The sequence below is a fragment of the Epinephelus fuscoguttatus genome, linkage group LG15, assembly GCF_011397635.1.
Source record: "Epinephelus fuscoguttatus linkage group LG15, E.fuscoguttatus.final_Chr_v1".
Taxonomy (NCBI): Eukaryota; Metazoa; Chordata; class Actinopteri; order Perciformes; family Serranidae; genus Epinephelus; species Epinephelus fuscoguttatus.
Genome location: NC_064766.1, coordinates 7939970 through 7955900, shown reverse-complemented (window position 1 = coordinate 7955900; position 15931 = coordinate 7939970). Strand labels below are relative to the sequence as shown.

The window sequence follows — 15931 nt, the reverse complement described above, 5'->3', positions numbered from 1 at the left end:
GGGAAAGAAAGAGGAAGAAAAGAAAAAGGTAGTTGGAAAAGCCAGAAAAGAAGGAGGAGGCCAGTGAAGGGGCAAACTAGAAGAAATGGGATGAAAAGGATGAGAAAAGAGGAGGTGGTCAGGAAAAAAAAGATTAAAAGAGAGGAGATAAGAATTTTAGGGGGAGAGAAGCGATGGAGAAGAGGAACAGGAGATGAGAGGAAAGATGAGGGAGTGGTGAAGGAAAAGCAAAGAGAGGGGGAGAGAAGCAGCCAAGGAGAGATCTGTGGAGAATTATACATCAGCTCATGTGAGACTGATTCCCCAAGATGACAGAAGACTGACAGCTGAAATCAAAACCACACCGTACGGCCGGCTTTCCAGATCTTTCCATCTTTCTCAACCTCGCTCCTGTCTTTCTGTTTCCTTCTCTCTTTCCCTTGCTCCTCTTCTCTCCTTGGTGGTCCCCCCTTCCCTCCCCTCTCCTTCGTAACTCAACACAACATCTATGCCCAGCCACCTTTGCCTCTGTGTTCACATAAGGGTGTGGTCACCAAATCAATCATCTGCTAAAGACGAGATACATAGGTAGGAAGCTCTGATCAAACCTCTCCTTCAGTATGTGTGTTTTTCTATTTCCCTCTAATGTAGCTGAGCCACACCAACTAAGCACTGGATAACTTTCACTCAGTGTAATTAGAGCCGCGCCAGGCAATTTCGCACATCGGAGAGTCCAAATGGCACCAAGAGGGAGCTGTTAAAAGTTTTGACAACTTCAACACCCAGAAGTTACAGAATGCGATCTCAGTAAACTGTATAATTCTCTGACCTATGCGTTATCGTCTTGGTGTCCGGTGGACGAAAAGGAAGGTAAAGGGGTTCAAATATATTTGCAAGTCTAGCTTTTTCTGGACGTGGCGCTGACTCTTTGCTCTTTAGTAGAAAGTTATGTGTTTGGATTCTTTTCCAGTGGCTGGAAACGTCTGGATAGCTATCAGCAAACTTTTATTTGCATAAAGAGGGTCACATCTAATTCTCCATCATCCTCTGTCTATATCAGGGAACTCTTTTATTTCACAGCCATACTTTGTGATATAGGCCAAACTATTTCATGCACTTTGTTTCTGGCCAAATATGAATTAATAATTTCTACTGTGACCTCTTTGAGCTCTGTACATAGTCTGTGATGACACATACTGCTTCAACTGCCAGTGCTTGAGATCAAACAAACCCGTTCTCATTCCCAGGTCCTTAAATACCAACTTTTTTCATGCCCCTTAGTGCCTCCTAGCGACATACAAGACACCCTTTATTGTCTCTATAGTCCAGTTTCCACTTAACACTTTCGGTATGGTACCTTTGAAACTAAAAGTAACCATACAGACATGGTACCAAGACCCTAGCGTTTCCACTGGAAACACTAGTCTTAACTGTGGGCAGGGTTGTTGTCAGTCACTTCTCCGTCCAACGCTCACTGTATTTCCTCATTACTGGTGAGACAGAGGAAGTTTGCACCTCGTTTATTGTCCACAGATCAAGTTTGCATGCTGACTTTTTCAGAACAAAATAAAACTCCAGTGATAGTCTCTCTCCATGAGATATTTAAAAATAGAGGGTTTGTGCATTTAGTCCTTCTAAAGCAAGCTCAGGGGTTTAGTGTTGCCGGAGCCCACAGGAAGGACGCTCCACCATGCTTTTTTTTTTTTTTTCAGAGTGAAGATTTGTATATATGCTCTCCCAATCAATATCAATATATATAAAATGAATATAAAAACTAATGGTCAAAGTTGTCACAGTGAATTTAAGTTGTGCTGATGGATTCACGTTGTCAGCTCATGCATTGAGTAACGCCGGATTTCCACTGGATGCGTGTCCGTTGCGGAACGGCAGCCCTGGTTATCTGCTGCGTGCTCCACCATCTGTCAGTATCCACCGGCTGCATTTGCTGTGCGGTGCGGTGCCGCTCTGCCAGAAGACATCTCGGTGCACTGCCATGATTAACATCTCCTCGTCCATGGTGTCAACAGGGTGAAATGACATCTGAAAACCTCTGACCTGTTGACTTCAGGCCTGCCTCTGCCCATTATGTAGTTTTCAAGGTGTAGTGCAGGGAAATATGATCCACCGTGAACACTGTGTATTTTATTTTGAAAATTAACCGGATGTTTTATTTTGTTTCTGTGCACGGCTTCCTGCCCCACACGATCTGCTCTGTGCTGAATTGCTGCGTTGTGCTCCGGCAACTGGCAAAAATAGAAGTCCTGCATATCTGTTGCGGAGGGCTCCGGAGTGCCGGAGCTGAGACAAAGCCGGAACGCAGCACAGCCGCAGCCGGTGGAAACACACACATTGACTAGAATTGAATCCTATCAGCTCCGGACGCAACCAACATGCATCTGGTGGAAATAGGCCGTAACATTACGAGTTAACATTCCACCAAAGTTGCCAGCAGTCAGCCCAGTATTTAATTATTTTTTTCTCAGACTCCAGCTGCTGCAAGCAACAAAACATTCTTTCATTTTATAGTTACAGTAGTAAAAATCTCCACAGTATGAACAGTGGTTACATGAGCTTCAAAACCAGCCACAACTCAGCTTTGAGCAGAGTGACCATCTGCTATTGACCAATCAATCAATGGACTACAGTGTTCACAGCTCCACCTTTTAGTACTGAATCTGTGTGCTAAGTACCCCAACAAAAGGGGTACCAAAAATGGGGATGGTATGGAACGGTTCCATTGATACCATCCACAACTTTTCACAATGGAAACAGAAAAAAGGGCACCGAACTGAACTGTACTGTACCGTACTGCGCGGTGGAAATGGGGCTTATGTGATGCACAGTGAAATTATAACATGTAGTTAATGTTGTGAAACAATTGTGGTTAGGTTTAGGCAAAAAAGTACTCTGTAAGGTTTAGAAAAAGCATCCTGTTTTGGGTTAAAATCAGTACATTTATTACTCAACATGACATAAATACATCATGTGGGTGACGTCAATGTGTGATGACCATATCTGAGTTATGTAACATTATATTAAAAAAGCACTGACTTTTGGTTTCACAAAGCATGTAAGTAGCCAAGTTAGGTAACATTGTGTTAAAACAACATTGACTTGTTACACACTAGACACAAACTGTGGTCTCCTAGGTAAAAGTTTTGACCCACCTCCCCTCCCTCCCACTCTATGCGGACTCTCTTCCTCCTTCTATACTGTATGTCAGTTGCTCTTAGCATCAGGTATTGCCGCAGATGGTTTTACACTGGAGTTGGAAGCGTGGTGTGTCTCATAACAATGCTAAGGGGTGCCCTTGGCATCTATATCATATCCCCAGGGGCATGACAAAGAGTCTCTATTTGACGATGTGAGGAAGAGGACAGGCTGGTCAAAAGAACAAAGGACTTTCATCCAGGATATCAGTGTTCATGTCCCATGGGTCCCCAAAGTCAACATAAAGTTATTTTAACAATGTAACGTTCAATGTGGTACAATGTCATGGGACGTAAGTCACATGAGATTTGTAACCTTACATATTAAGTAATTAACATACTTTATTTAAGCCAAACCATGTTTTTTTTCTAAACCTAACCAAGGAGTTTTGTTTCACAAGATTAACCGTGTTTTGAAATGTGCAACTGTTTACAGCCATACAGACTATTTTGTCGTTTTGCCTCTTGTTTTGGTTTCTTGCCCACAAATTCAGTTGATTGAGTTTCTTGGCTCTCATCAGCCCTGTTTCCAGCAGTAGCAAAAAGGCCCTGATCAACCCACAGTACACTATCTTTCCTGTAACAAAGTGCAGTCAAACAAAAGTGATTAACTGGTGAACACAGTAGAGCATTTAGCTGCTAAACAGCCAGATCTTTCTTGAAGGATGTAAGAAAAATAAAGCTAAAAAGAAGAGTGTGAATAAATGATGGAAACTGACTCCAAATAAAGATTGAAGTTGCCTGTGTCTGTTGGATTTGTAAATTTCACCATACGCTACCCCTCGCTGAACAAATGCTTCTGTGTGATAAAATTGAAATGTATGCTGCAAGTGAGATTATTCTTCTTGTTCCTCTATGTTGGCCGTTTGATATATCCTGACTTGTACACGCACATGATCATGTTTTTATCTGAATGATACTTTGCTTCAACCCTGTTAAAACAAAAGATTGATAAGTTGCAGAATTCAATATTAGTTTCAACTCTCTAACATGTAGCCATACTGCCATCTTGTGGCGGAGTTAAGAAGAGTTACCGCAAGGAAGTTAACTTTATATATTTTGAATGAAGATATAATTGGGGATTATTAATCAACTTGTTGCATGAATACGTGCTCCTTCATTTTGTTTTTCATTATATATTGTCATTGAGTTAATCTACAGTGCGTGTATTTGACGTAGGCTAGCTGATACCATGGCATAATAAGTGTATTTTGATTTAATGTTAATCTGTATGTTTAATTGGATGTTAAGAATTAATGTTGACCATAGTGGGAAGAGTATGCGTCCCTCGCGCGTAACATATCAAAGTATACGACCTCGTATCAGGAAAGCATTCAAGTTTCCTTTGAATATATCTCATGGTGATCTATTTTTCATCACGAGGGAAGCCTCCCTGATTAAGGCCGCCCACTTTTTGGCCAGTCAAATACCCGTGCGCTTGGGGCGGCTCAGTCTCTTAGTCTCTTGTTTTTTTCTCTCTATTGTTCTTTTTGTCTCTTGTGCTTTTCCGTTCATTCTAGCAGTGTCTTTTACGTTTTAGTTATCTGCTATTTTCTTTTTGCCCTGTGTCTTTTATTAGTTATTCCCTATTATTCGTACTGAGTTCTGCTGTGCTTATTCGCATTTTACCTTTTTGCAGTGTGTAATTTTCTTTATTACACTTTTAACTCTTTTGTGCTCACGAGCAGAGTTTTTATGAACTTTTAAATTTTATCGATCCAGTTTTCTTTTATCTCCAGTGTTTTTCAACATTTTTGCACGTAATAATAACTTTGACAGTAATATCAAATGGCCAGCGATGTTGTTGTTACTATTATTATAAGCGAGTAACCAGAACGAAGTAGACCAGCACCTGCCGACCAACCTCTTCGCTCCAGATTCATCGGAACTGGCTGCCAGCCACTTGCCACAGTGGTCCTCTCCAGCATGAACCAGCCCAATGAGCACCCACAGGACATTGCAAATTCAACCGCTTTCCCCTTCCTGCTGTGAGACAACTTTCATTCTGCTGGAAAGTCTGGGAGCTGCGGCGCAACAGTCCAGGGGCCCTAAAGGAGCTTCACCTTTGATCCCCGCTGCTAAAAGTAGGCCAAAACTTCCATAACTTGAGTGAGCCGCTGTGCGGTGAAGAGTGAGGTCGAGCAGGAGGCTTAGTTAATTATCCTGATTTTAATTTAAGTTTCATTAGGTCTAAGTGAATGGTTTTGCGCATTCCTGCATTCCCCATTTATAATATAGGCTATTTTAATATACTCTCCCACTATCGCCAAACTAAGTAACTCACACGAGTGTTACTTCTCATTTCATTCCATTTACATACTGTAATTTTGTGTTGTGTCTTATAATCGTCATTTGCTATTCATTTAATCAGTTGTTACCTATTTAGTTTAAATAAATCTTCATTTATCGCCAAGCCGTTGTCTGTGTATATATCTTTTGGACAGGAGTTGAGGTCACTGTATACAGAATTCATAACCCAGATATTGAGATTGATTCATTATTGATAACCGTGCTGACAAATTAATTTGTCTCCTAATGAGGGCACCACCCTCATTAGGAGGGTGGTGCCCCAAAATTTATTACAAGTGCAAATATTCTCAAAGAGGTGTTTCCCCTACACACTCAATAACAGTAAAACATGTTTGCAAGCCCTGCACACTTGTGATGTAAAAGGTGCACGTTGTCTGAGACCCCAGAAAACTCCAAAACTCCCAAAAGAAATGCAAATATTGTCGCACAGCAGTTCAAGAGTGAGGACTCCATTAGAAGTTTCAAAATAGTTTTACAGTCAAGAAAATTGGTATTAATATTTCAGAGGCAAAATCATTTTTCTCTTTGAGAAAGAAAAACTTTTTCTGGTATTTTTCCAAAAAAGGACCTCACATTAAATGCTATTCCCCATTGGAGAAGCTTTGATGCGCTTCAACTTCATCCAAAGGGAAGAAACTTGGATGCTGGATCCTGTCTGCACTGCAACCAACAGCACAACAACAAATAGCTCTGTATGGTCCCAAAGTCAAAACAGCTGCCCTGCACTTTAAACAGCCCTCAACTGATGTGGAGGTCTTTTGCAATTCAGGGTGGACTTGATTCATCGCCAGCATCAATGTGCTGCTGCAGAAAGGTGCAGGTCTTTTGTTTGTATTGGACCAGATGCTAATCTCTCACGTACTACTCCTCACTTCATCAGAAAAAATACTCCAGGCATAGTCCAGCATTATAGATAATAACATAGTAACGTACATACCCTTTTTGTTGGGTGGGAAATAGCACTGAAATGTTAAGTGGAAGAGATTTAAGGAGTGTAAGACTAAAATTTTAAGATTTTGTGCCAATACCAAAATGTCCCCTTATATGATACATGTATGAGTGCCTTATTCTAGAAAGGTTCTGGATAATATTTGATTTTATAAAACCAAGTTTGGGGACTTTTATTTTCAAATTTATACAGATAAAGATACATTATTTATGATCACAAATAGGGTCCAGAATTTCACATGCTTGCTGACCTTTTGTAAAACAGAAAAAGTACTAGGCTAAAAGTAGCAGGAAACATCCTAAGGCAGACATTAAAGTGCATTTTATACATAAAAGGCATCCTCATATCCAAAAAATGCTCAAGTAGCATACCTACTATAGTTGTATACTCAGCTTTTTTCTTACAGAGGAGAATGAACAACATGGGGTTTCAGGCAACATACAAGTACAGTCTGATAAATTCATCCCCTGCTTCTCTTCTGCAGTGATGAATTACACCTCCCAGGCAAGTGGTGTGACTGAGTTTGTTTTATTGTCGTTGTTTTTCCAACAAGTACGAAGCATAATATCTACACCATCCTTAAAGGGCCCAGAAAAAGCTAGTGATTAGCTCCTGATCTGATTGGAAGATTTAAAGAAATTATCCTGATGTGGAGCTGAAGGGATAGTAAAGACGTTTTCTTGTGTCAGAAAGTAACCTCCATTAGTTTAATGAGGATGGCTAAAGTGCATGACACCATGGAAACATGCATTGTCTTATTTAGAGTGCAACAGAATCGGTAAACTGGAAAAGCTCAGCATGACAGAAACAATCCACTGAGTGGAATATTCCTGTGCCACAGTTCCTGTGTTTCTTGCCCAGTACCAATGCTAATTTCCATGAAAACACTGCCATAAGCTCCATGGTAGTTCCAGTATCTTGTTAGATACAAGACCTTTTGCTTTAAGACTGTTTATGCGATTGGAATATTCCTCACTATCTGCTATATCGCTGTATCAACCACTTACTGATAACAGCAAAGAGACATCAGCAGGTCATTTTAGCTAAAATTACTTAATCTGTATTTGAGATTGCAGCAGTTCCTCTTGCGTCATGAAGAAATTACGTTTCTTTCAATATGTCTGATCATGATTAACTCTTTCCAAAAACTGTAAACTTTGATGTTGTACCAAAGTACTATTCTGATGCCTGAAAGATTGACTCTGTGGCCTGATAAGAACTTTGTTTGAACTTCGAGTCTAAGTAAACATTATATCAAGCCACTGCAGCCCCAAAATGCTCTCTCAACCACAGAAAGTCATGCCGGATACTTGAGCATCCACCGTTTTCATCTTCTCTGTTTATCGCTCTGACAGCACAGATTAGGGGATGGGACAAACATTTGTTTTGTTAGGCCATGGAACACAGTGGTAATGGTGAACTGACACAGACGATTTGTTCAAAGGGCACAGGAAGAAATTATGTTCCAAAATTCCAAAACAGCAACTGAAAGGTCACATTTGCCATTAAAGCGATATTTCATTGTTGCTCGTCAAAACGCTCCCCTTGCATTAAAGTTGCCGTTGTCTTCCTGGAGTCACCATACATTAGCACTGAAGTTCCACTGATGGTGCACTTTCCATGTCTTTGCTCCAGCATAAGACTCTTGACAGTAAAGCTGGATTACCACTCTGGCAAAGGGGCCTCACATCTCCAGGGGCCACAAAAGCCCCAGGTTTCATGTGGGAATGTGTTTGTAACTTCAGTTTTGTTCGGAAACACTAAAGCACAGTCTCAGCTGACATGATATGTTCCTGTAGGTGATGCCTTTAAAACCTGATCATGAGGCCTAACCATGAAGGAAGTCCCTGTGTGAAAATCAAGTTTTCTGTGCTTCTACAATACTTTCTGTTCAATCAAAAAACAAACGTTGATATATGATGATATTCTAGAACAGGAATACTGTACACAAGGGCAGTGAGGAAGAGGTGCAGGGAATTAACAGCAACTTATTTTTGTCCTGGGGTCCCAAAGAAGGCTAACCAAGCCACGCAGTGACATGGTGCGTAAGAATAAATAATAATGTTGTCTCTGAAATCTGCTGGGTGTGCTTCAGCACTGTAAAACAACACAGGCCTTACACACTAAAATCCAGGCTTGCCATTCAAAAATGCCTCTAGTGAAAATTTTACACAAAAACTGAAAACAAACTACTGAATCTCTATCAAATGGGGGAATATCCAACAAAATGTATTTACTATTACAAGTTGTGTTTTACTTGCAATAAACATCTAACTTTGTACTGATGTCTAGGCAGGAGACTCAACATATTCTAAAACACGCACATCATCAACCCAGCAGCAAAGCTGATCTATACAATGAGCACAGTTTCAAGATGGACACCCAAGATTAGTGTCACCAATTCAGTATCTGACCAAATATCTCCCCTTCTATTCCTAAATTACAGCATTGAGCAATGGCCAGAAAAGTGTCTCCGCAGCGTTGTGATGTTGCCGTGAAGTTGACCTTTGACCTTTTTGGATACAACCTCATAATTTTATCGTATGGGACATTTAAGTGACATTTTGTCATAATTAGCATATGTATTCTTGAATGATGGCCAAAACAGGTTTTTTGAGGTCAAAGTGACCTTTCACAGTGACCAATTTCTAATCAGTCCATTCTGAGTGGATGTTTGTGCCAAATATGAAGAAATTCTCTGAGGGCCTTCTTGAGATATCTAGTTCACGAGAATCTGACATACATACGAAAAACCAGAAAGCATAATACCTCTGGCAACGGCTGTTAGTGGCATACAAAATGGCTGCACACCTCAATGTGTGACAGGTGCATTGGATTACAAAATTTTAGTCTGTCTGGTTTTCATCAGGTAGCTGACATTATATTAGCCGCCGACTATTTCATTATTACTCATATTATGATGGATGACTTCTCCCCCGCCTGACGCCCAGTAGATGAGGAAGTATTCAGTTCCTTTACTTAAGTAAAAGTACAAATACCACACTGTCAAAATACCCAGTCAGTAAAAGTTTAAGTAAAAAGTAAGTAAGTATAATCAGGAAAATACACTTACAGAATGAAAAGTGAAAACAAACAAACAAACAAACAAACAAACAAAAAACCCCAAAACCCAAAAAACACATCTCTAAAAAAAGAAAAGAAAAGAAAATGACTTAAATATGTATTTAAAAAGCTGCCAATTAATTTTCTATCAATCAGCTAATTGACTCATTGTTTCAGTGGACTTGTTGAGAAGATGAACTAATAACTAAACATCATATTTTATAAACTTCTGAATTTGTTTTTTCCAAGTATCTAGTAACTAAAGCTATCAGATAAATGTAGTGAAGTAAAAGGTACAATATTTCCCACTGAAATGGAGTAAAAGTATAAAATAATTAAAGTAAGTAAAATTTGTACTTAAGTACAGTACTTGAGTAAATGTACTTAGTTACATTACACAACTGCTGATACCTACTGCAGGACCTAATGATGCATCAAAACATCATTCAACATTAATAATGAGCCTCCATAGCAATGCTCAGCCAACGTTTGGCACAGTTTTGTTAACTCATACATTACATAATCTCCCTGGGTTATACCGTGGGCTTTGGGCTGCCAAAGAGCCTCCAATATTCTGGGAAAGCTTTCCACAAGACTTAAGAACCTGGGACCTGGGTGCAAGTCAGGGGTTCAACATACTTTTGGCCAGGTGACAGAAGCACCAACAAAAGCCCCAACCACACCTGTTGTTGCACCCTCTTAAATGTGTTATCAGTAGGGGGCAATCTGCTCACACACAGCAGGATGTCATGTCAGGCTGCGTTCAGGTTGATGTGTTGTTATTCCACCATGCATATTACAGTCTGCAGCACAGTTCACATCATTTCAGATTTATGAATGTTTAGTGAATGGTAGAGCAGGTTACATGTTACAAACTTAATACAAATACTGTGACCGCACAGTCAAAATGACTAAGAATATTATGCCTGTTTTTGTCTCTCAGCAGTAAAAGTACTGTAACTACTTTTCATTCGGTAACATCCAAGAAATGAGCATCTACACTGCTGTACTGGGAAAAATTCAAGATTTTGCAGGATTCAAGAACCCCTCTTTCCCTTATGTGTATGCAGGGTTTACACAGAACCATTGACATGCATTAGTTTAGTCCTTTCCTATAGAATGAGTGGTCTGTGTCTTTTGTTGGCAGCTGGAGCTCCAAAATTCTGACTTAAATAAACACTTTAATATATGGTACAAAGTTTAAAAGAATATAAAACCCCTCACAGCTAAAAAGAGCATTACTACTCAACCTATAGCTCATTTTTACTATAACAGCACTAATAAAAAAAGTGCTCACCTGCTCTCCTCTCCCATCTGAGTCCTCTGCATTGATTAATGACCCTCACTGTTCTGACTAATACAGTTTATTCTCTCATTAAGCTACAACAAACTTTGGTACTCACAGGGAACTGTAACAGTCTCCGTTATGGATTGGGTCATTACTGCTTAAATAAACTGCCCCTGTTTTTGCCAGCTTCCGCTCATATAGCTCGAGCCAAATAAGCTGCGCGCTCTGTTATGGATGACAGAGCTGCACACGCTCCTGCTGCTCCCGGGGCTGCTTATATGATTTCCTCCTTTTAGTGGAAACATGAGGGAAAACATACCTTAATAAGCAAATCATTGAATCCATATGGATTAAACTGTGAGAAAATTTAAAAGCCTTTGAAAAGATACTTGAAAAAAAACGCAAAGAACATTTACTGTAACATTTTTAACACTTTGGTTTTGATGTGTTGTCAATTACAGTGAGGAACACTTAGGTGTAAATGAACATCATACTGTTATATGGTTAATTTGTCGTTACCAGTTTAAAAGATTGCAAGACTCCTGTGCAACAGTGAATGCATCTACAGAAGTACATTAGATAACAATGCATATATAAATACAGTACATTTATTGTTTTATGAAATCAGTGTGAAGACGCAAAGCAGAATTCAGTCTGATCAACAAACTAAATACCGTAAATAAATACTACAGTATTATTATTACTGGTGTACACCATCTTGTGGAGGCCTTAAAAACTACAACTAAAATAGGCCTTAAAACAAATGAAGTGATGTGTTTCCCAAACCTCAGGGCACACACAAAAGTTAAAGTTCCAAGCTTCTCCTATGATACCAAGATGTTGCTACCCTGTAGTGAGCCCTTGTTGCAAACTGCAGATGTGCAATATAATGAAACCCCTCCTTTTTCACCTTTGGAGTGAGATTTCTTCCAGGTGGTAGACTAGATAAAACAAATTAAGCTTATGTGGCCACATGGTACTGACAAATTGGTGGGTTTATGGTTTGAGCCAGCATAAATAATGAACACTGGCCAACAGCTGCCCATACAAAGCCAGGCCAACTTACTTACTCATTACCCATCTCAAAGTGGTACACATCCAAAACATCAACAGTCCCTCTTGCTGGTTCAGTAAGTACTGAAAACACGGGGAGTGAGCTGAGACACCAAATGACACCAATCCAAGAGAACAACCTCTTTTTGCACTTGCTCACTGCAAGCGCCAGCGAGTGGATGGTCGAGTTTTTGAATATCTAAAGCAAATCTAGGTAGTCTGGAATACACATATTTATGACTTCATTTGTTTCACTAACCACCACTTAAGCTGGCATCACTGGTTGCCTGGCAATATAAGCCTGTTTCACAACGTTCCAGCTGTTGATGCTTGTTTATCATCAATAGCCAAACTCTTGATGTGGGCAGTTCTGGGCCGATGTACCTGTCTCAACTTTGGAGTGGTCGGTCCTCTCTGTCACCTTCTCCTGGCTAATGAGGTAATCGACGATCCGCACGCCGATTGGTGGCTCCGTGTGGTTCCACTCCATGATGACCAATGAGCTGCTGGGCTCGTAGGTGTAAGACAGTTTCAGCCTGGCAACACAGTGACAGAGATGCAAAACCACGCCGCTGAGTGAAAGATGTTGTCAGCAAACTGGTCTCATTACTGTAATTGACAGCTAACATCATCCCTTGCGTTCTGCAAAACTGCAACCCAATGAAAACGCATCCTGCAATGTCAAAAACACTTCTGTCAACAGAAAATATAGCCATTTATCCCCTGATGTCTGACTTGGCTTACTCTGGAGCTGTGATCTAAAGCTATGTAGCACTGAGACCCGTGTGTACAGAGATTTTAATGCTTTCCAATCAATGCAGCAGCGCATTTCATTGATTAGCACTCCCAAAACGGACAAGAGCAATAAATCAATGGTCGGGATAATCATGGATACATTATAAGACAATGGTCCCCTGGGCACAGACACGTAATATTCAGTAATCCATCCATGGCTGTAATACTTAGTCGCAATAAAATTCTGTGTACACATGTATCCCTATGGCACTTTACTTGAGATTACTGCAGCATGAGATAGATTTCTGCCAGTAAAATGATGGATGGTATGTGTTTGGAGGTAATATTGTTCTAAGTTACTAACATAGGTTGGGGAAGTGGGGCGCAGGTGGGCAGTCCGTCTGTGCCAAAAGCGCTGGAATCACACCGACACCAGTCGTCGATTACATCACCTTTCCCCGAACACCACAGCATGCTCATCATCGCCTCCTGAAGAGCCTACAAAAAGAGAGAGACAGACAAAAACAAACCTAAATTTAAAGCACATGTCATATTGGAACATAATGTACGGAATGTAAATAGTAAGTGGGAAATTGGATTCCCACATCAGCTCTTTTATATTAGCTTTTAGTTCAAATGAGGATATTAAAAAATCTTTCCTTTAATCATTTCCCATGTTTTTCATTATTTTGGGGCATTTGAGGCTTTTCTGGATAAGTAAAAGTAGAGAGATGAAAGGAAATAAGGTGAGGGGGTATCAACTTTATGGTCCATGCCTTAACCTGAGACATACCTTGGACACCATTTCCCATGTTACAACTTGCTATTCAATATTTTATTTTATTAAAAAAGAAATCCTATAGACAGGAGAGAACTGGTGGTGTTCAAAAGAGCCCTCTGGTTAAATCTGAGATGCATGTCCATCCAGACTCCTCTTTACCCACTGTCAGGGATGGAAACTACACATGGGGCAAGTACAGTGCATTAACACCCGTTGCTACAGGACATTATGCACACATTGGCCATGATATTAAAGGGGCCCTCTGGTGTTTTCTTGTAAACAAACAAAAGTTACGTTTACATTTGATGTTCCTCACCAAAACACATTGTATGTGTCTTTGAGCTCTAAAAAACGTGTTACATGTGTTTCCTCTCTCATAAAACATTTGCACTGCTGGTTTTATACGTTTTTTAAAATACAGCATTGTGTATATCCATGTTTACTAGCTCCCAGTTTTTCATCTCCCCTGTCTTTGCTGGTGCATTGCAGCATATCTCGGTGTGTTACCTTCACCTGCAGATCAGTGGAGTGGTGTGAAAACATTCGCATTGGCATCGCGTTGTGGGCGTGCACGAAACAAACAGAACAAGGACTCGCTACTGTACTAGAGGTCTAAAAATCCACAGGGAACCAGCTGTGTATAACCATATCTGAATGTGTGAAGACGTGTAAAAATGTTTTGATCAAAAGAATTCAAATGTCTGGACGTGTATAAAAAAATATTTAAAGCCTATTGTAGATCTGTAGCTGTGAATAACATTTGCTTACAAATAAATAAAAAGATCTGCACAAAAAATTTCCAATGTCAGAGTGCAAAAAGAAGATTTGCACAAGGTTTATTGTTATAAAAAAGCATTTTGCAGTTACAAATCTGTGCTTAGTTCAGGGATGGGTGATACGGGTTGAAAAAAATATGGTGATATTTTTATGCTAAATCACGATACACGATATATATCTCGATATTTCCTCTAAACTACCGTAGAGAACTAAAATGCTGGATGGGCAGAGGAGTTGGTGCGACATATCATGTTTATGGGACTTTCCTCATGTGTGTCTCTTGGAGAGTGAGAGACAAAGAAGACAGTAAGAGAGACAAAACACCGAAGCATGTGTCATGCTGGTGACTTTAAGAAAACGACCTGACAATTTACAGTCAATGTTTACGATACAGTAATTTAATACATCCCACGTGGAACAAGCTGTGATACATCGGGTATATTTGATTATAACAGGTTTCCAGCTACAAATAAAATCTATGAGTACAAATCAAACCTAAAAGTACAAATATTTTGTCTCCGTGATTGGATAGTGAATTGAGATTTTTTATCGTCAAATAATGTGTTAATCTGAGCATCTCCACTGACTATTCAGGAGGAAGCATGAAATGAGGCACAAAAGTATTTGTACTTGTAGGTTTGACTTGAACTTGTAGATTTGATATGCAGCTGTACATTTGGCATTCTCATATACAGTTGAGTTGACGTACAGGCTGATCCGACTTGCGTGAATTTCATCACGGCATCTCATAATGTGCCTCAGTAGTGTGTATGCCCCCCCGTGCTTGTATACACTCCCAACAATGTCTAGGCACGCTCCTGATGAGTTGGCAGATGGTGTCCTGGAGGATCTCCTCCTCCAAACTTGGATCTGGCTATCAGTGCGCTCCTGGACAGTCTGGCGGTACTTAGCAGCATTGGATGCACCGATACATAACATCCTATAGGTGCTCAATTGGATTCAGGTCAGAGGAACGAGAGGGCCAGTCAATGGCATCAATGCCTTTGTCTTCCAGGAACTGCCTACACACTATGGCTACATGAGGCCAGGTATTATCCTGCACCAGGAGGAAGCCAGGGCCCACTGCACCGGCTTAAGGTCTAATAATCAATCTGAGGATTTCATCCTGGTACTTAACAGCAGTCAGGGTACCACTGGCTATGACATGGAGGTCTGTATAACCCTCCAAGGATATGCTTCCCCAGACCGTCACTGACCCATCACCAAAGCAGTCATGCTGGATGATGTTACAGACAGCATAACGTTCACGATCACTTGAGATTGTTTTTGTATTGTTGTTTTACTGCTAGGTAAGCAAAACTAGCGCTTTTAACAAAATAATCCTCATATCAGTTGATCAGAGATGGCTATATACATACTCCCAGCAGTTATATGTTATAATGACACATGTAAGCTTTAACAAAAAAATAAATAAATAAATAAATATTAAATATTCTAAATGTTTCCTGTGCATCGTGTCTATACCGCCAGTTGCACAGTCAAACACGAGCAACCTCCAAACAGCTTTTGTCAATAACAGCGGCTGTATCTGGCTGAACTTGTGATGAAAGTCTGACCCCCCAGGAGCATGGAAAGCACCGGATCGACCTCTCTTCCTGCTGGAGGAGTAGAAGAGGTAACGACGTACTGCACAGTATCGATGGAGTCAAATAAGTCACAGCACAGTACGGCAGTACAGCACAGCATGCCGCCTGCAGAGTAAGGCAATATACCCCAAGAGGAAAAGACTTCTCTGTTTCTGTAACCTCTTTCATAACGAAACTGCG

At 40.3% G+C, this 15931-nt stretch overlaps 1 protein-coding gene across 3 annotated transcripts in view; it reads right to left on the bottom strand.

Moving 5' to 3' along the window:
• The window catches only part of astn1 (astrotactin 1), a 568467-nt gene that overhangs the window by 56946 nt on the left and 495590 nt on the right, over positions 1 to 15931 (bottom strand). For all 3 annotated transcript variants that reach the window (XM_049597470.1, XM_049597472.1, XM_049597473.1), the window contains 2 exons: positions 12951 to 13084; positions 12236 to 12387 (listed from right to left, as the gene is read on the bottom strand). In XM_049597470.1, coding sequence (XP_049453427.1) covers positions 12236 to 12387; positions 12951 to 13084 — 286 coding nt within the window. The remainder of the gene's footprint in view (positions 1 to 12235; positions 12388 to 12950; positions 13085 to 15931) is intronic.